This window comes from Agelaius tricolor, unplaced genomic scaffold, assembly GCF_023055355.1.
Source record: "Agelaius tricolor isolate 1412-34295 unplaced genomic scaffold, bAgeTri1.0.p SCAF_6, whole genome shotgun sequence".
Taxonomy (NCBI): Eukaryota; Metazoa; Chordata; class Aves; order Passeriformes; family Icteridae; genus Agelaius; species Agelaius tricolor.
This window is the reverse complement of record NW_027269266.1, coordinates 3,785,957-3,807,307: the sequence shown is the minus strand read 5'-3', so window position 1 is coordinate 3,807,307 and position 21,351 is coordinate 3,785,957. Positions and strand designations below refer to the sequence as shown.

The window sequence follows — 21,351 nt, the reverse complement described above, 5'->3', positions numbered from 1 at the left end:
CATGAAATGTTACTTATTTTTTCTTTAATGACTTCATTGAGAACCTAGAAAATTAAATGAGCAAAAAATAGCAAAGTTCATTAATTACTTTTAGTAATAATGTCTTCAGAAAAGGACTTCCCTCAATCCATTTTCAGTGTTGACCAAACAGATCTTGTGTTCATAGAATCACAGAAATTCTTGGGTTGGAAGTGACCTTAAAGATCATCCAGTTCCAACCCCTCTGCTGTTTCTTCCATCTCTTTCCTTAACAGCTTCAGAGAAATATTTTTCCAAAATATTCAACCTTTACCTACAAAATTTGTCTGAATCTGCTGCTTTTTTTCCCCCTTTGCTATAAGCTCTAGTGCTGAGCTGTGGAATTTTTTTTTTAAAACCTTACCTTTGGAATTTGTCCCAGGCTTCATCATAACCTTCTGCCACATAGAGATCTGAGTCTAAAAAAAATAAATTAAAAATCGCTGTGAATTGATAAGCAATTGCAGCTCTGCAGCATTTCTACAAGAATTGCAAATATTTCAGAAGCCTTGTTGCCAGCTTCAATGTATATGTTATAACAATGTTATGACTATTGATCTGCTTGTTCCCAAAGAAGTCTTTACCACTCATGTACCAAAGTTTTCCCTGCAGTATAATTCTGCTGCAGTCAAGGAAATTGAATTGTATCTTGAGTAGACTTTGTTTCTCTGGAGTACCTCTTGGGCTGTGTGGGGTTTTTTTGGGGTGATCTGCAGTAATTTAAACTGCTCTTAAGAGGTAATTTATGTGCATGTTTTTCTCTGTTTATTTCTTCTTGAAATCCATCAAGAAGGAGAAGGCTTTGGGTCAACATTAAATTTTAAATTAATCTGAGTTGAGCTAGGCTAGAAGGATTTTCAATAAATGATTTTGTGTCTTCAAGCTTCAGGTTCTGAAATCCTTAATTTTGTCTTGATTGAAATAAAGTCTTAGGAAAGCCAAATTTGACATTTTCATGAAGAACAATTTCTTGAGAACATAAGGTGGCCTGTGACTATCAGTGGCTCATGAGCCTAGGTTACTAAACTGCTCCTACTCTGTTTCCACTTGGTTGTTGCTCCTCTGCTCATTTTAGTGCTGTTCTTGCCTTGCAGCAGTGTGAGCAAGAAGAACCATGCCTGGTCTCCCCCACATCATTGTAGAGACTTTATCTATGTAAGTAGCATAAATGTTGAGAATATTAGGCAAATTTGTCATTGCTGCTGAGAAAATCCAGACTTTTTCCCCCCTCTGTTGAATTACAGCTGATTTAATGGTAGCTCTACTACAGTGGCCTTAGAGGCTTATGATCAGTTCTATCTGTAAAAGTTGTTTTTCTTCCCCAGGCACTGCATTTAAAAAATAAGACTAAATTTTGTGTCTGGAAAATTCCTGACAAACATTTAAGCAATACTCAGTGAAATTAAAGCATGGTACAAAAGATACGAAAACTTCTTCACTTGCCAGTTAGAAAGCAACCATCCTCTATGGCAAACCTGGCTTGCTTTTGTCAGTAATAAATTAGCTGATGCTTCAAAGTGAAAGTCAGAAACACATCTAAAAAAGTTTTTGAATGTCTTTTACTTGGGCAGTTGTATTTGTCTAAATTAAAAAGGAAAAGGAGCAAAAGAGTACATTCCAGTTTCCATTACTCTTGCCTCATTCATGTGGATATTGCTTAGGACCCAGTCCTAGACGTCTCAGGGACATAAAAGGCCATATTTACAAAGGGTTTAGATAAGAGAAATCTTTTACCATAGCAGGAGTTAAATTTCAGTGTCTTTATATGAATAAAGAAGATTAGCATGAATTTTGGAAGAGTTAATAAGCGAGGAGGATGATTTTGAAATATTTGTTTGATAAATGGGACAAAAAAACCTTTTTTTTTTTTCTGGAATGAAAAGCTAGCAAATACTGTTTAAAAAATTATAGTCTTTGAAGTTAATCAGAGAAATAAAGGAGGGGCTTTTCTTGTTGCTTGCAAATTGTAAATTGCAGTTATTTGCAATCATGCTTATAACTGGCGTGGGTTCATGTGCATAATCAGCTGCTTTTTGAATACATGTTCTATTGTTCTGTTTTATTTATGGATTCACTTGTGATGAGAAGGATGTTATGAAGCTGTTTGAATGAATTCTTGGAATTATCTTTTAAGAGTTTTGAAAGTCAGTGTGTGCCTAGAGTTTGGGGTACAAATCAGGACTGTGGGTAGCACTGAAAATTTAGATGAAAAAGTTGAAGGGTTTTCAGCCTCAAAATGGAAGGTCAAATTCTGGTTTTGGACTTTGAGGTGCATGAACCAGCAAAATTCTGTAGTAGCACACACACCATTTCTGTCCTGTTGAAATACAGCAAGATCCAAAAGCCCTGAGGTCAGGAGTCATCCCACCAATTCCAGCATCTGGATCTGTGACCAGTCTGATCTGACCCATTCCTGGTGGGACAGGAGGCTCAATTTCAACCTCCTGCAAGTCTCCCTGTACCAATGATGTGGCAGAAGATTTTGGTGACAATTATCAGCATTGCCCTTCTGACTGGTGAGTTTGCTAATGTAAATATTTTTCTTGATAGTTAGATTTATCATCATAGAATCACAGAATGCCCTCAGTTGGAAGGGACCCACAAGGATCATCAAGCCCCACTCCTGGCCCTGTGCAGGACCATCCCCAAGAGTCACCTCATGTGAGCAAGAGCATTGTCCAAACACTTCTTGAGCTCTGTCAGATTTGGTGCTGTGACCACTGCCCTGGGGAGCCTGTTCAGTGCCCAGCCACCCTGTGGGTGAAGAACCTTTTTCTAATATCCAACCTAAACCTCCCCTGACACAACTTCAGGCCATTTCCTCAGGTTCTGCCACTGTCACACAGAGCAGAGATCAGTGCCTGCCCCTCCTCTGTGTTTGTAAATATACAGTCATGCAGGACTGCAGTTTTTTTGGGACCACTGACAATGCTGAACATATATCATTTTAATGTCCTTCTATTCTCAGTGACAGATTTGTTTTTTTCTTTTCTCTATGTACCTTTCAATAAAAGCAACATTTTGGCTGAAAGCAAGAGACAGGAGATGAACTTTAACATCACTCAGTTCTTGCTGGATCTCTGTGGAAGGCACAGTGAGTATTTTTGTGTGCATAGTAATGTGCACATAGAGCGTGCTGCCTTCTCAGCCTTGTGGGAAAGTGCCTTTTGCTCAGACTTCCCACAGAAACTTCTTTACTTGGGGCTTTGTCCCTCCTCCTGTCCAGTGGGAGCCATTATTTTAGCTCTATTTTGTTAGGCCAATCACCATGTTCAACAGAAGACAATAGATCTCCAGAAGATGTACATATGGCAGAACAACACTGTGCCATGTGCAGCTGTAACCCTTCTAGACAGGGTTAAAATTCAGCATCAGCTCTCTAAAAAATAATTAGTTTTTCAATAAGAAGGAAATAAACTGGTTGGTTAGGTAGTATGCAGGGAGCTTTTAATTAAAAGATGCTTAAATCTGATTCTTTCAACTGTTAAAGAATTGAATTCTTGAATTATGTTTGCTACTGTTGTTGGGGATTTTTTAGTAAGACTGTGAAGTTCTCTTTGTGCAGTGCTGTAGGGGATGGATGGTAGCTCCTGACAGATTCAAACACAGGTGGCTGAGAACACTGCTGGTGATGGATGAACAATGTCTCTGTTAATGCCTTTTATACATAAATGATGGGCTTGCTTTATTTATTTATAAGATGTATCCAATTACACATCTCAGAGCAAATGTCCACTGTTCACTAAAGCACACGCTATTGGCATTAAAAAGACAATCCCTGAAATCAGTGATCAATGTATTTTCCTTGCTCTTTGGAGAGAGACTGAAACAAGAAGTAAACCTAAAATTCAGCAAATTCCAGAAGTTTAGAGACAGTCCTTGTCTGTAAAAAGTGACTGAAACTCAAGGAGGAGTGATGTTGTCTCTGCTCTGGCCACTTGCAGAGCACCCCATTCACCTGAGATTTTGCTCCCTTGTGGCCTGGATGGATCAGTCCCACCTGCAGAGCAGCTCAGAGTCTGTCATCCCACAGTGAGGGCTGAAGCTCACTGGGCTGTAACCTGCTGGGATGTCTTTCAGTGGAGAGAGCTATCTTATTTTCTCAAAGAGGAGGAGAATGAATGGTTTTGCCCTTCATGTAGTTTCAGCAGGGGTTTTTGGGTGCTTTTACTCATAAGTGGATCCAATTTAGAACATGAGCTGTCTAACCAATGTTAGAAACTTCACAGTGTAAATTAAGTTAGTTTCTTTTATCAAGTAGGTTAGGTATATTCTGAAATATTTCTTAGTGTTTTGCTGCAAAAGAATTAGTCTGGATTAAGGTGGTTGTGCAGATAGCAACATGCTAAACAATTTTAAACTTGTGATCTGGCTTGGCCTCTTGGGAGACACCTAACTCAACTGATAGTGGGGTAAATGCTTACTTGTTTGGGGTCAGTATTACATAGAAAATGCACTGTAAATTTGCCCCTATGTTTCTGATAACTTATTGATACAGAAGTCTCTTGAATTACAGTGATGGCATGAATTTATAATGTAGCCAAGACCTGAAGGTGCTGACCTAGCAAGGAGAAAGTCTCCTGTCCATTCCTGGATTCCAAATGCAAACTTTTGGGAGCAGAAGCCCTGAGACAGAGAGCTGGTGTGCAGATGGCAGAGCAGAAGCAGCTGAGCTGGGCTGTGTTTGCTGCTCTCACAGGGTAGTTGCTGTTTGGCTTTGGCACTTTGATGTTGCCCACTTTTCTTTCCTGATGGTGGGAGCCCAGCAGGGGCCCCTTTTCAGAGGCACTGGAGAGCAAGCCTGGCTTATTCTTTGGTTGGAGCTGCTGGGAAGTGTAGCCTGTGTGTCTGTTTCTCATCCTGTCCTGCTGTCTGTCTCTGAAATGTGGTGTTTTCACATTGGATGTGGTAGTTCTGCAAGAATTTATATTCTCAACAGGGCAGAATTGTGACTACCAGGCAAATAATTTAGAGTTTGGTTTGGTTTCTAGGAACAGAGGCTTACTAGTTATTTTTCACTGGTTTCTGTGCTATTATGTTGTTGTGATAATCTTGGCAGGAATCTGTCACTCTGTGTTGGTATAATTGAAACTTGTTTTCCCTGAGGAATCACTCTGCTGTTTGTTTTATTTGTTTACTGACATTGACAGAGATCCTAATGGCTTTTAAAACCCAATTTGTGCATCACTGAATATCCTCCAAAGAGGAAAATAAAATTAAATTTATCAGTTAAACAGGGTCCCCCATGCAATGCTTTGTCTGGGTCTTGGCCTCCACCTGAGCACCCAGATGGGGGTCTGGAAATGGTGTGGTGAGCTGCATCTTCTGATTGTTTCTAATTCTGTCTTCGGGGCTTTTGTCATTAAGATACTTGAAAGGATAAATGACAATAAGTTATTTAGGGCATCAGTGTAAGTTGCCCAACTTTGCCTTGTGAGAAATAAATTATCTTTAGCTTTTATTAAAAAGGAAGTTAAGATAACAAAACAATAACCACAGTGAAATTTGCCTTTTGGGAGGGTATACATGATGGTATCACTTATTATTGTCATAAATCAGGGTAATTAAGTGTTTAGATATTTTTTTTAAATGTACGATATCAAAGTGTTTATGCATTTATTTTGTTTTAAGCCTTTGAGGAACTTCAGTGAGAACATTTGGAGTGTTTATGTTTGGAATGCCTTGCTGAATTGTGATTGTGGATAGCTCTGTGGCTTGTTGCACGCACACAAATGAATGGTGAGGCAGACATTCAGGAATGTAGAAGGAAGGATGGGTTTCTTTAAGCCTAAAGAACACAAGATATATTTTTTAACTCCCCCAAAGCTGTGGGTTTGCACTGGATGAAGATTCAGAATTTTTATTTTTAGTGATTTAGACCATCTCTAATTGCCTTTTGACACAGTTCCTTGTCACTCAAGCGCATGGGGATTGCCCAGGTTTCAGTGAACTCTGACTGTGAACGTCATGAGGAGATAAGTTTGGAAAATACTGCTGATTTTAAAGGTTATCTGTCAGTTTGTATATATACAGCTGTGTGCCAAACCAATCTGACCTCAAACCAGAGCTTAATATAATAACACTGCCTTTCTTACTCTGTATCTCCTTTGCAAATCTCCCTGACATTGATAGCACTACAATAATAATAGATCTGCAATATTTATGTTGCCTCTTCTAAGGAAGAGTTCTAATGTGCCGTGGAAAAGTGGGTAATTAGTGTTATCTCCTTTTTTACAGAAGGTAAATTAGAGGTACAGAGGGAGAACCCTGGCTCCCACCTCCTTGTTCTCACTGTACTTGGTTCAGTAGCACAAATCTTGACCACATGCACTGTCAGTCTGATTTGTACTTTTTATTGCATTGCAGTGCCTAGAACGAGGATTTTGGCTACTGGTGGCGCATCCCACAATAAAAAGATCTTACAGGTAAGTAGAAAATTAAATCCTGAACTGAGCTTGCAGTTGCATCTCCATTTTTATTTTGCTGTACTGAATCCCCTGCAGCTGCACTGAAGGTGTGGATATGGAATTGTGAATCTGCTGCAGCTCTTCAGGGTTTTTCACCAGGTTTAGTGTGAAAACCTTTAGCCCAGTGCTAATTTTACATTGAACTTGGAGTTTTTTTTCACACTTGACTGCTTTTCTGAATGTGTATCTGAAGCACTGATGATTTCTAGGTCTCATCACTTAAATCAAATCAATCAGCAAAGAAATTACAAAGAAACTTCTTATGTAGTACCTGAGGGTTTTTTTTTTTTTGTCATTCAGGTCAAAGTTGAACCATTGGTTTCTTTCAGCTGAAGGGGAATTATGCTGGTGGTAAACATTGAAAAATCCAACAACAAAAACAACACGCACCCTCATACAAACCTCAACCCCCTGCCTTTGTGTTACTTATTAGCATCCTGTAATTTTCTGGGAGGAGGCCACACTTTGGTTGGATTGTTGTTTGTTCCCAACCTCCTCTTTTGCTGCTGCTGCTGCACATCCAGCCTGGGTAAGAGGCTTCATCCCTCTTGTGGAGAGCAGAGAACCCTGTGCTCTCTGCTTCTGGCAAAGCCTCACTCACAACCAGTGAGAGGCCTCTCACCTGGCTGTGACAGCACAGAGAGAGACATCTGGGCTGGGATTGATCCTGCCCAAATCCACCCAGCTGTGGTGGGATGTCTGGTTATGATCTGTCAGCCCTGTAGCAGCTGGGGGAGATCCCCTCTGTTGCAGTGCAGAGGAAAGCAACAAAAACCCAACTGGGTTGGTGTTTTAACTTAGCAAATGTAAAGTCTCCTCCTGGGGAATTTTCTGGGCTCCAGGGGCTGCCTTGACAAGCTCCCCTTTAACCACAGGCTCCAACACTGGCCTGGAGGTAGACATGTACACCAGGAGTCCTAATCTTGGGCTAGGTCATGTCACTGGTGATGGTTGTGAGAAATGGTACTCACATCCAAAAATTTAAAAGGCTTATTAAAACCTTATCAAAAAATACAACAGAAGACTGAATAGAGAAAATAATACAGTAACAGGAGCAAAGGATTTTTTCCCACCATGGTAAAATTTTTAACCCTTTAGTCCTGCCCCAAGTCTTGTCCATGGACTCCTTCTTTGCTGTCCAGTGGTGGAGATCACTTTCTTACCTCTTGATTAGAGCCCAGGTGTTGCCATAGTAATGAGCCAATCCTCCCAAATACCCCAAGTACCCAAGCCATCCTGTGATAACAATGCAAGGAGGGGGTAAAACATAACATAGATTTTAATAAAAGGCAAAATAACAAACTTTTTACAGAGAAAAAGTGATCTAGGTGCAAGAGGCTTTCTTGCCCTCAGTAAAACACCTCACAAAAGTGATTAGTTTCTTTGTTTTCTTTTTTTAGTAAATTGCTCAGGCAGGACTTTTTGGCTCTTGTTTAATTAGCGATCTTTAAGTTTGAGGTGAAGTCTCCCAGGCCTATGAGATGCCTTTTTCACCTAATTGAGGAGAGAAACTTCTGAGCTTATTTCCTTTTTAAAAGAACAAAGAATAATTTTGTCATTCCGTCAACAAGGGGCACATCCCTACAATAAATCTATAAAAGTTATACATATTTGCCATTTCATTGTGAGAGTCAACCATCACATGGCTCATCTATCACATAGTGAACACAGGGTGAAATGTTTTCTGGAGATTCCACTCCCTTCCCATCAGCTCCAGAGAGTCAGGGCCAGCCTCAGCTGCACACCATTCTCTTTGACAATTGCAGGCAATTCTCTGCTCCACAAAACCTGAGCTGGATTAAATGGAAGTTAAAGAGCAAAAAAGCAAAAGAGCTGTTTTCTCCTAAGGCATCTAAACCACATGTGTGTGTAACCGCTGCCTGTAGAGCTGATTGGGGAGTAGCAAATTTGGCATGTTTTGCCTGCAGATGTCACTTCTCTTCATCTGCTTTGGTTACTCTGCCTAAGAATGTGACATTGGAAAATTAACTGATTGGTTAATTGCTTAAAACATTGGTCTTTACAGGAGTAATTCTGCTAGGGGTACATCAGGAAATATTGGATTCACAGATGAGTTTGTTTTTAAAGCTGTATTTCAGTTTGGGTGCCAGGAGGATCTCCTTGCTGTGCAATGAAGGCAGAGAAACAAATGTTCTTAAAATACATAATTTGGTAACAGACACAGCTGAAAAGTCATGGGATTGGGAGAGTGGTGGCTGGGGTGCTTGATCTTCACGTATAACAATTCAGCTGGTTTTAAAACTCATTAGAAGTGCCTTAAAATAATATGATCAATACAGTGTCATTCACTTAATTCAATCACTGGTTAATTGGATCTTTCTTTGTAATTTAATCAAAACCTCAGAAACCATATCAGTTGCATAAAGAATAACAGCTTCCACTCTTATCATGATCAATTTTGGATAATTTGTTCCAGGGCTACAAAGGACTATCATTTAATTAATCAACGTTCAGGAACTCCTATATTTTACACCACAAAGGAGACAACTTAGGAAAATCTGTTAAAAAAAATTTAGTAGGGCAGCTTTCTCCACAGTTCCAGGAAGCTTTTTATAACATAGGTGGTGCTTGATTAATGACCACATGGAACACAGTGAATTATCTTAAGCAGTAGTACCTCAAACAGTTCCTTTTTAAGTTATTTGTGAGAGATACCACAGTTCCAAATGAATTACCAAATATATGAACTTTGAATAATTTTTATTTTATAATCGTGGTAAATAAATGTTATTTGCTAAATTATTAAAATGTTTTTTGTAGTATTGCAGCACTTTGCAATCAGTGTAGAGTAGAGCTGCATTGTATGAGGCTCCTCAGAGATACAAAAAAAATTGTTGTCCAAAAGATTGTGCAATTTAGACTTAAGAAATTCTTGCTAGAGATGAGGTGAAGATATAAGTGGGGAATGTGTTGAAACAAAGTGGTAGCATTGGCTGGTAGGATGGGCAGTGGGACTAGAGCTCTGTGACCTTACCATTTCCAGAGTACTTTTTAATAGATTACCATGATTTATTTTTCATTTGTTCTCTAGCATTGAAGCTCATGTGCTGCTCAATGCTTGCTTGCAAATGAAATTAGCCAAACCTGACTTTTCTGTCTTACCAGAAGCAGTTTTAAGTGTATAAGCTCAGGCTTCCACTGGGTTCTAGTTAGCAAACAGCCACTTTCATTTAAATTGTGAAAATCAGTGATTTTCAAAGGTTTTGATTTGAAGAGTCTCCACAAAATTTCAAAGAAAGAAAAATACTTTAGAAATAGCAGGTACTATATATTTCTATAGGTGATATGGATTGAATTTCTTAGTCTTCTTTTATGGAGCCCTGGGGTCCATCCCCAGCAGGGTTATAAATTCCAGGATCAGGGTTGTCTTGCACTAATCCAAATGGTTTGGAATTCTGGGCATTCTGGCTTTATTTTAGACTCAACTGACATCTGAATTGCTTCCTGCTTCTTGCATTGCTCAGCCTGAGGGGCACTTGCAGTCCTAGAAGTGATGAAACCAAAATGGAAAGCATTTGTTGACAATGTTTTTGGAAAGGAATTATTAAACCTCCTATGCCCCTATCCAAATATATCTTAATTTTTCCCATTCTGTATTATTTTTCTAAACCTAAACTGTGGGGAAGAGCAGATGTGAGATGCTGATGGTGTTGGTTTCAATGCAGAACGATGTGTGGTGGAATAACTTTAGTATCTGTTGGGTACCATAATAATTTCTTTGCCTGTAAAATTTTATTTGTATTACTCAAGCCAAATGTCTCAATATATCTTCATAGCTAAGATTGCCTTAAAAACAGGAAAACTGTTAAATTTAGAGACTGTGTAATCAGCTCCTGTGGCGTTCTCCCTGCTGACCCTAATAGCATGGGAATGGTGGAGATGAAGAAAGGCTTAGCAGGCCTTCATGTTGATGGAGGTTTGGTTTTATCCAAGTTTAGAACTGAGGAGCTGTGACTGGTTCTTCTCTCTTTCCTCTTTCCTTCCTTCCTCTTCTCTCTTTCCTTCCCACTTGAATCAGCCTTAACAGGATGGAAGCAAACAGGCTCTAGTTGTGGGCTCCTGAGCAGCTCTCCTTGCCCTGACATAAGCCTTTAGCATGGGCTGACTGTCTGAGCTTTTGAGGAATGATGCTTGAACCAGGGCTCCTCTGGACTGTAACCAAGAGATCTGGAGAGAAATGGGACTTTATTTCCCGGCTAAAGTTACATCTGTAGCTCAGAATTACCAATACCCTGTGGTGTGACAAGTTCAGGCCTCACTGTTGCCTGCAGTGCTTCTTTCCATGGGTTCCTGAGTGCTTGGCTGGGGCTTGGGACAGCCGCTTGTTTTCCTGAGCAGTGATGAAGGATTTTTCCTTTCCCTTTGTGTTTCACGGATGCTTTGATGCCCCTCAGGTCCTGTCCGACGTGTTCAACGCGCCCGTGTTCACCATCGACACGGCCAACTCTGCTTGTCTGGGAAGTGCTTACAGAGCAATCCATGGTAAGGCTGCCAGGAGACTCTTGTGAGCAGTCAGGGAATTTAATTTCACTTGGATAATACTTGGGATTAATGTTACTGGGCATGAGGGGGGAGTAAAGCTGTGCACATCTGACTGGAAGGTCACACAGGTCAAAGAGGGATTTTTGCTCTTAGTACACTTGGATTAGGGCAGAGAATATAATTTACATTGTAATTCCAAGACTGGTGGCTGCTTCTCAACCAAGGGATGGGGTGTGGGAAGTTTGGCACTGTCCAAGGAAGGTCTAGGACCTTCACATGTTGTGTTGTTACACCCATGGAAGAATACAGCCAGCTGAAGGTGCTGGTGCAGCCTGCTGCCCCAGTCTGGGGACTGGGCTGTAAACTGGATGCTGAAATGGCCAAACCAAACAAAAGGCTGATCCCAGCAAAGAAGATCATTGAGGGCAGGGACAACAAGACCTATAATATTGCTGGCCAATATTAAACCTATATTTATCTTCCAGCTTTTAAACATCAAGTTGAATTATTTGCAAGGTGTCCTGGGCTCCATGCACTTTCTCTTGTAAAAGCAGGAATCTTGGGATACTCTTAGGTTGGCCAGTCATCTTGCTTGTTGTACTACATCACTCACTGTAATATAACAGTCCAAGCCCCAGGATTTACATGTTAATGAATTTATTAATTAATGCATGTGGGTGTGTGTTAAGGATGGAACATCAGCTATTTAAGATTTTAATCCCAACCATGAATTTTTATGCATATATTTTACAATGGTTTCTAATATCTTACAACTAAACAATTAAAGGAGTGTGGAAGTCCTTGTTTAGGTCAACTTCAGTTAGCCTCTGTTTATTTAATTTGAATCTTTAGGATTTGGGCCTTGAACATGGGTAACTTTTCAAAAAGTTCATGTAAAACCATGGGATTGCAACAGGCATGGAAAAGATAGCACCAACCATCAGAAGAAATCAGCCAAGTTTTAATTTTAGAAGCAAATTCTGCTGTCACATTATAGCATCTAAAGACTACACGATCTCTTGCATTTGAAAACAGCACAGAAAATTGCACGACCAAAACCTGAATTGGTGTGTTTAATGCACACAGTATGCTCTCCTCTTTATCTCCAGAAAAGGCACAAGGATTCTGTCAGGCCAAGCAGGCTTTTGTAGGACACTGGAAACACTTGGATTATCTTTATATTTGATGCCACAATGGGACCATTTTTGCACCTTGTGGGTTGAGTTTCCAAACTGTTTTTCTTTATACTCAAACTTTGCCTTCAGCTTCAGAAGCCTCCCAGCACTTAATGCTGCAGGCAGATTCCTTGCCCTTGAATGCATGTGAAATGTGGAGCCACCATTAAAGTTTGTGCAGATATTTTGTGTGTGAGATGTGTATTCCCTCTGCCAGCTTGGCATATGAGCTGTGGAGGCTTGGCTGACAGAGCATTTGAGCGAGGATTTCGGCTGCTGTGCTGATGCAGGGACTCCTGGGCTCACATCCTCTGCCAGCCAAGCCCCAGGGTGTTTGCTGTGTGTGTTCCTAAATGGCATTTTTGATTGATGCTTTCAGCTGCCTCACTCTTGGCCAGGCAAAGGAATTGAGGAAAAATGGGGACTTGCTAATATAAATGAAATGCTGATGGCAAGGGCTCTTTAATAATATTGCAATGTGCATCTGGGGTGTTTTGCAGTTAGCCTGGGGTTCTTAGCAGGTGTGCAGGGAGCTCCTGAAATGCTTTGTGATTTGCTCACAAAGCAAAATGCTATCATAGCAGAACTCCCCTATTATTCTGCTTCCTTACATATAAATATATTTCATAATTTGTAGCATATTTTCTTAAGTGTTTTCATTTCTCTTCATTTTTATGTTTAGTCACATTTTGTCCTTGAATCCCTTGCTTCCACCTATTTTCACTGCTGTTTACTGTATTGTTGTAACCATAAATAATTACTGATATTGTTGAGTAGCATTTCTGCTGCTTACCTGTTCCCCAGGGTACGAATTGAGTGATTGGCAAAAACTCAATCATGGAGTCCCCGCTTCCCAGGCTAGCTCATAGGAATGTAAGATCTTCTGCCATTTATCCTTCAATCCTGAATGCTGACCTGACCAGGGAAGATCAATATAATGTATTAATTTGCCAGGGAGTCAAGGCACACCCCTATGGTGGTTTTTTTGTATTGATCACGATTGTGATTCTTATTGCAGGACTTGTAGCTGAGAGGAATGTGCCCTTGGCTGATGTTGTGAAATTAGCACCAGAGCCCAGATTGGCTGTTACACCCACCCCAGGGGCTGAGGAGGTGAGCAAGTTTGGAAATACCATTTTTCTTTTCATTTTCTGTCTGCTTCAAAATGTAGTGGTTTGCTAATTCTTCTGGTACAATAAATTAATTTAGGAAACTCTTGGTTACACAGTTCTTATTCCTTGTTGTAAAGACAGATTTGATTTTGAGGGGTATTTGGTGTTGTAATGATGCAATAATCTGATCCCACCATCCAGGTCTGTGAGAATGAATTTTCCTAACAAGGTGTGATCAGAGAGCAGAATATCTTCCTTAAGGGACAGAAAAAAATATAAAATAGATTGAATTTGAATATAGGTCAGTCAGGTTGTAACTGATAATACTGAAAAAATAATAATCTGGACTTGTTTGCAGCAAGCAGCATGGACAAAAGGGTGGTGATTGTGCTTTCTGGCTTCTTGGAAAACATCTCCAAAACCCCTTCCTGTCTGTAAACAGTGCTGGCAATTGTATGTAATCACTGGTAGCTCCTCTGGGAGGAGCTGGGAGGATTCAGTGGGCACAGCTCTTTGGTCCTGTGCCCATCCTGTGAGTTTTGGCACATCTGAAGGTGAGGTTTGTGCTTTATGGCCCACGTAGACAAAGCAGAGGAGAGAGTCATTGCTGGTAACTCCGTGATTCCAGCCCTTGTAAAACCAAGGAAGGAATCATTGTCTCAGGCTCTCCAGTGCAGCCCTGCACGTCTCACACCCAGCCAAAGGCTTTAGTTTACAACAGCTTTTCAAATATAATGCACAGTAATAAATAAACAATACAATATAGCAAGATTCCTGGAGAACACATGTTTAAATAACAAAGGTGAATCTCACCAAGGTCTTCAGCTGTGCAAAAGCTTCTTTTACATCAGCACAGCCTTACACACTCTACCATTTATGAGATTTGGAAGTGGCCTAACTGCAGGCAACAAGGTTTTAAAGCTTTTATTTAAACTGGGAAATTAATGATCTGCCAAAACTACTAACTCCCAGCTACATGTGTAGAGGAGCACCAGATATCATCATGAGTAATAATAGAAATGATCATGCTGCATTGTGCCTGCCAGCATATTATTTAATTATTAACTGAGATGGAGGAGCTCGGTAATCGAATAGAAGTCCCCTTCAGAAATATTAAGACATTGAATAATTTAAACTTGATTGATCTGATCTCATTTACTCAACCTTCCCCCCTCATTTTAAAAGATAAAATAATTAACAGCAGTGGCCTGTGCCACGTGTGTTGCAGCTGAAGCTCTCTGCAGGGAGCACAGCACAGGAGCAGCTCCCTGGTGTCTGATTCAACCTCACGTCGCTGCCCTGTTTCTCCCCAAAATGCTGTGTGCTGAAAAGCTGGGCTGGAGGTGGGGAGTGCTCAGAGACCTGCTTCTGACCCCCTGGTGCTGCTTCAGCTATAAAACTCAAGGGCAGAGAATACAGCTGTCACTCACAGGGGCCTTGCAAGCACCTTGCACCCCTGCAGGGGCCAAGCAAACCTGACTGGAGAGATCACTGGGGAATTCAGCTCCCTCTTTCTGCTTTGCTCTCTGCATAAAATGGCCTGGAAGCTAAAAGAGTTAATTATCTCCTTCTCAATACTTTCCTTTTCCACATGGTTAGACCTGGCTCTCCTTGCACATATCTTTTATTGGTTTTAAATGATGTACAGTGGTGAATTGTTGCCCCGGTAGATAGGAATGAATGACAGGGAGGCAGTGGCCAAGCACCATGGGAAGGAGTAGCCATTCCTGCTCTTTAGCTTAGCTTTCCAGCTTCATTCCATTAAAATCAGCTTCTTGCAATTACATATTCCACACCATTTCTTTTTTCTTCCTGCCTTATAATTTTGCAGTTGATGGTGGATTCCCTGGCTAGTTTCAAGGCTGTGAAACTGCAGAAAGCCAGAGGGCCTGTCAGTAATACAGTGTGCTAGCATGAACAGTGCAGCAAAAATTCATAATGCAATGAGTCAGTTTGATTCTGTTTCATACAGAGCTGCATCTCCCTGTCCATCCAATTTCATTCTGTTGAGGTTAGAGCCTTTCACTTAAATGATAGTTCTTTTTATAAACTTCAAAGTCATCCTGAGGTTAAGTCCTGTCTTGCTGAGGAGCTCTTCTGAAAGAGTCTGGCTCACCAATGTGAAATTCCCCCAACCACTTCTTTACATTTTTTGGACAGCTACAGCTAGATCTTGGCAGGGTGGAGAAAAAACAGGTCATAACACAGCAATCTGCTCTGGTTTTATCCTTTCTTCCTGGTATAGGTTGGAGACAATGTGTTAGATCATTGGAGAGAGGAAAACCTCCTATAGACAGAGGTCAGATGGAACAGTTTGATGTAGCTTCTCCTTCCTTGCCAAGGCCTATGCCCACAGCAGGGGTTTCCAGGAACCAAAAATGCAAAAAGCTTCTCTTTGATTTCTGAGGGATCATTTGTGATAATGAATGTGATTTTAAAAAGCAAGGGCAGGGCACACAAAGCAGCTCTTCTAGTTCAATTAAACTGATGGGCAGGTAAAATAGAATAAAGTCACAAGATAGGGAACACAGGGCTTGTGGTGGGCCATGAATCAGTAGTTAGTGGAAACTGAAGTCTCAAAAGTTCCAACTTGCCTGGCAACAATGTGACTCTGTCCTGCAGCAGACCATGGTGCCTTGAAGAGACCATTTCAAAGAGGATGAATCCCTCTCTGTGGGTATGACCCCAAGTCTCTTAGCTGAACCTAATTTCCCAGTATTTTTGTAGGATAATGGTATTAATCTGAGCTTGTTTCTAATTCTGTCAATACCCAAATGGGTCATGAGGTGTTCTGGTGGGAACCACTGTGGTGGTAGTCCTTGGTCACTCACCCAACCAGACTAGCTCAAGTCAGTCATCTCTGGGTTAATCTGATTAATCCTCCTTCCTTTTTTTTTTTATTTCACCTCTTTGGGGCCTCCTCTCTTCCCCGAGGAAAAAGATTAATCAGAACCACTAAGCATGGCAAAAATAACCAGGAGATTCTAGAGCAATAAATAGATGTTAACAGACAGAAATAATCTGTTATTTTAGCATTAGGATTCAGATCTATTTTAGTAATCTATTAAAACAGGGATGGTTGGCTAGTTGGTTAATTAAGCAAAAATAAAACATGAGAGGGAACATGATTGTCTGGGAATTGGTCACTTGTGTTTATACAAGCTGTGTGACAGTGCTAGATTGGTTGTGATATTGTCCTGTGGGGTTTTGCAGGGAGAAGGCATAGAGCAGCTCACTACCTCTGGATGTGTGATTTTTGATTGCACTATTGACTCTGCTGAGATGTATTAATCTTGCAAAAATTCAGGAAGGGAAAATGTAAACCTAACAGGTTTTCATGACTTTGGTGAATTGCCTTGTAAGTGAGTGGATTTATAGAAATGACCCTATTACCCAGGAAGGTTATAATGACCTATTTATTGATTTAAAATAATTGTATTTTGTTGAGTTAGATTTTGGAGGGGGGGAGGTTGTTTTCTAGAATTGGTTTAGGTTGGTTATTTAGTGCAAAGTAGGTAATAATAATACAACCACAAAAATATAATAGGTATTGATAGAAGTTTGATTTTTTGAAACTGATTAAGATGGGCTTGCAGAATGGATATCTGAAGTAAAGAATGTAATTGTTTCAGGTGTGGTTCCTTGGAGAAGTCTTCAGAGTATTTCAGAACACTGTTTTATTGTTTCTGCTTTATGAGTATTCTTTCTCTGTTAAGAATAATGAACAACTGCTATGATTTGAAAAATAAAAGAACCCTTGATTTCTTGAGCAAATCTCTATGACTAATTTGACTTTGGTTTAAAAAAAAAAGGAACATATCAAAAGTAGCAAGTGTTTGTGAGAGACTGATTAATTTTAATCTATTCAGGGTAGATTAAATGTACTTGGGTAGATTAAAATTAGATAATCATCAGCATCATCTCTGTGATTTGTAAATTTTGAATTGCTCCAGTGATTGGCTAGCAGAGCATTGCAGGAGACAGGAGGATCCATGTGGATTGTCACTTGTAGTAATAATTTGTAGCTGCTTTTGCTCTTAGAAGGTGGCAGGGACAATCTAAACAGTAAAAGCCCAGTTGAGTACATAGGCTGGTAATGTGGTGAGATGTAGTAACAGGATGAAACATTTGATTTGCTCTAGAGAACAAGGTAGCATTGTACAAATGCATTTTTCAGAGAGGGCAAGTTAAATTATTCCCTTTTATAATGTATTATTAATCATTAGCATTTTCTTTAGTTGTGGGACTGTCAGAATGTGACCAAATTGTCCCAGGAGAGAAGTTTAGGGTTTGTAAATGAAACAGTCAGAATACTGTCATCATTGTGGAGTAGGCTATAAAGATAAGCTGGAGAAAGGGCCATAATTAAGCAAGGACAATTAAATTATGGACAATAATAAGGTTTGTGTTGTGATACATGTAATTACTTTTATTAAATATCATGGTTTGATAGATTAGGTTTGAGGCTCTGGCAGAGAGGGAATTTATGTCCTTGGGTTTTTATGCATTACTGAGAGTCCTTTATTCCCTTTGGACCTCAATTATAAAATGCATCTCTGTAATTGCCTCAGGAAAGAGACTCCCAGAACTGCACAGGAGGAGTTGCCCAAGGTTCTGTGGAGGCACTTCAGTCATGACAGATGTGGAGAATCACCTTCCACAGACACACCTGGGTGCACACTCAGGCCATGCTCTGGGCTGGTGCTGTTTGGGTTTTCTCTGTGTTTCATGGGAGCTGCACTGCTCCAGCCCCAGGCCTCAGCTGGCATGAGAAATACTGCTTGTGGAAAGCCTGTGGTACTGCTGCACTTACCAGCTATGATGTACTGGTGGTATTACAGCCAAATTCCCTGAGGAGGAGGAATTTAAGGCTTTGCTTATCCCTCTGAACTGCACAGCTTTTTACCCCAAAGAGCAGGAATAGAGTACAGGAAGTATTCTTGACTATTTGTTTGCAATTTTTTTCATATGGTCCATAATGCAGGATTCATTTACACCAATGGCTGAGAAGCTTATTGCAAATGCCTGAATTTTCTCAATTAGCAAACTAAGTGCTTAAGTCCAATACACAGGAAAAGAAACTGTGTCAGTAAATGTGGTTGCTCATTTATTTTGATACATTTTAATTTAGAGTGATGTATTAACAATAATACTTCTCAGCCTTCTGGTAAATGTGTGTATTTTGTAAGCTGCACTTACCAATGCAGCTTTGCTGTGCTGAATCTTTGCTGAGAAGCACTTAGCACTTATCAAATTTACAGAATAGTGAAATAAGAAATAGCCAGTCTTCATTACAGATGCTTCAGTGAATAGAGGAGCTGGTTTTATTTGAAATACTGATACTCCCAGCATAGCCATAGTTGCCTGCTCAATGTTTTGTTTACTCTGATGTGCATATTTACCAGAAATGGGAGCAATATTTTCATGTTCTTTGGGAACATGAAAAGATTATATATGTGTACTTCTCTGGGCCCTCCAGGCCCTCATGTAGTTAGTTAAAAATACCATGCTGAGTAATGTGACATTTCATAATAGTGGTGCATTTTATTTTCTAACCCCATAAATCTGCATAAACCTCCAGGATCTCAGTATCACTGTCCTGTGGAGAAGAGGAGCTGGGGCACACACATGTTAAATGCCTGACCTGGGGTCACTGAATGAGTCTGTTGCAGAGGCAGGAGTGAGTAGGATTCTCTGCTTTAATCAGTGGAAGACACTGTAAGACTCAGTCACTGTGAGATGGCTTTAAAAACCATTTTCTGATATCTTAGCTAACAAACAGTGTCTCTTTCCACTTGCTGTGGATGCTCCTTCTCTTCTACCCCTTCTTATACTTAATCTGTTGTAGAAATGAAACTTTAATTTGTATAACATCTGGTTTGTAAAAAGGAAGGATCTGGTCAAAACTAGATCCATCTGCAGAATGTGTCCATTAAGTCACTTCCACCTGCTGTTGTGGAAGGTGGAAATGGGAATGAAGAGATAAATCCAGTTTTCACTGGTCTATCTTAAACTATCATTCAGCAGAAGGGAAACATAAAAACTGGGTACTTTGCCATCAGTTGAAACAGAAAACAAAAACCCACTGGTTTTTATTTCCTAGATGAGAAAACTTTGTGGGTTTTTTTTTATTCTGGGAAAGTGTGGCTGTTACAGACACTGAGGCTACTGCAGGACTGTACAGAGACCTGCCCAGGGAGAAGCTGGTCTCCTCCTACATCCCCATAGTTTACACCTGAAACATTTTCCTCCTGAATTTTTCATACTTGTACACACACTGTTGTTGGCTGAAAAGGATAAACCACATTGAAATGCTAGATCTCTCTCACTGATGAGAGCAGTAATTCAGTTTGCTGGCTGTAATTCATTATGGCTCTATAACCTCTCTGAACCTGGAGCCAGGAGTGAGGCTGCCCTGATGATGAGTCAGTGCAGAGAGCTTGTGGACAGACTGGCAGCCTCTAGGATTCACTGTGGCAGGGATGTGACCTTATGGCATCCTCCTAGGGACTGCTCAAGCCTATACCAGACCCTGTGCTGGCTCCTGCCATTCCCTTCTTTGTGCTGGAGCCAGCAAATGTGCAGAGCTGTCCTGGTATGGCTTGTCACAGTGCTGGTTTTATTAGAGGGACAGATAAGGGAGGAGATAAGGAGAAAGGTGCATCTCCAAGATCTAGATGAAGTACAGTTTTTGGCTGGAGCCAGAGCAGAGATTTATTCAGGGTTTCTCATGGATCTCACCCATATCTGAAAGTGCAGGATGTGTCTGAGTCCAGGGTTCTGAACACATTTGAGTTGTGATTCTTCTTTTTATGGTTGTAACAATACTGTACCTTAAATCTCCTGGAAAATTCTAGCTAGGAAAGTCCAAACAAGCTACTCAGATACTTGGTGTAGCTGTGGCTAAAAGCTGGGTCTGCATTTGTCCCTGTGGGCCTGGGGAGCAAGGAACATGGCCATGGAGCAGCCTGTGGATGGGAAAGGATGTGGCTGTGAAAGATGTGGAGTAGAGAAGCAGCTCAAGCAGGTACAGGAGTCTGAGAGGGAGTGTGAGGTGCATTTCAGAAGGCCCTGGTCAGCACATTGGCCAAGGAGGGCCCAGCTGACTGTGCTGGAGGGTGCAGTGGGGTGATTAGTGAGGCAGAGGAGGAGGGGACAGAGGCAGTGATCCATCCTGGGGCAGTGGAGGGAGGCAAGGACAGGAGTTCTGCCTGGGTGATTAGCACAGCTATTACTGAGGGGGCATGTCACACTGGGAGAGGTGACTTTAGCTGAGCTGCTTCTGCTGGAAGTAATGGCTTCTGCTTATTGCAAGAACCCAGTCACAATAAGAACAACCTGTGCATGTCATAAAATTAAGCTGTAAAGGCGATGGTAAAAAGGACTGTGACATTCAAAGAGGGAAAATTCTGCAGCGTTTTCATGAGCAAATTGGGGAAAAACCAGGCCAAACCTTCAGGTACCTGTGAAGATGCTGCATTTTTCATGTCTGAAGATGCTTTTTAAGTACAGTGTAATTTAAAAATCTAATTTTTCAATGAGACATATTTATTTCTTTTTCCTTTTTAGCTCTATCGTCCACTTCTGAAAAGATATGCTGAGCTTGAACAGAAGGTTATCTACAACCCAGCCTCTTCTTGTCTTGTGAAATAGAAGCAAATAAAATTTATATGTTGTCTGAGCAGACTCCCAAGGAGAAGATCAGAAGAGATTTGCTCAGAATTTACTGGAGCTGTTTAAATCATTTCGTTCCTCTTTGTAGACAAATAATTTTTAAATGTCTGTGTTTGAGTGTGTTGGTGGGGAAAAAATTACATTGTGATTGAAAACCTGATTTTAAAAGCATCATATTGCTCTGTGTGTTTGTGGCCTCAATTTTTCTTAGGTACTTTTCAGACTGTGCTTGCTGTTTTGGAGAGCTGGGTGACAAAGTCAAGTTCCTCATCTATGTGAGTCACTCTACCCATCTCTGTCAGCTTTGATTCCATGTGTTTGGCATGCCAGCCTCTGCATACCTGTTTAGCAAGGTATCTCAATTCCTCAATTTCTCTTGACTAAATGTTGAGACTATCTTTC

At 40.6% G+C, this 21,351-nt stretch overlaps 1 protein-coding gene across 1 annotated transcript in view; it reads left to right on the top strand.

The window, feature by feature from the left end:
- XYLB (xylulokinase) overlaps positions 1-21,120 on the top strand; it is an 82,808-nt gene extending 61,688 nt beyond the window's left edge. Inside the window, exons 16-19 of the mRNA XM_071428535.1 lie at positions 6,385-6,443; positions 10,901-10,988; positions 13,182-13,276; positions 20,845-21,120. Coding sequence (XP_071284636.1) covers positions 6,385-6,443; positions 10,901-10,988; positions 13,182-13,276; positions 20,845-20,928 — 326 coding nt within the window. The 3' untranslated portion in view covers positions 20,929-21,120. The remainder of the gene's footprint in view (positions 1-6,384; positions 6,444-10,900; positions 10,989-13,181; positions 13,277-20,844) is intronic.
- The last annotated feature ends 231 nt before the right edge of the window (positions 21,121-21,351 follow it).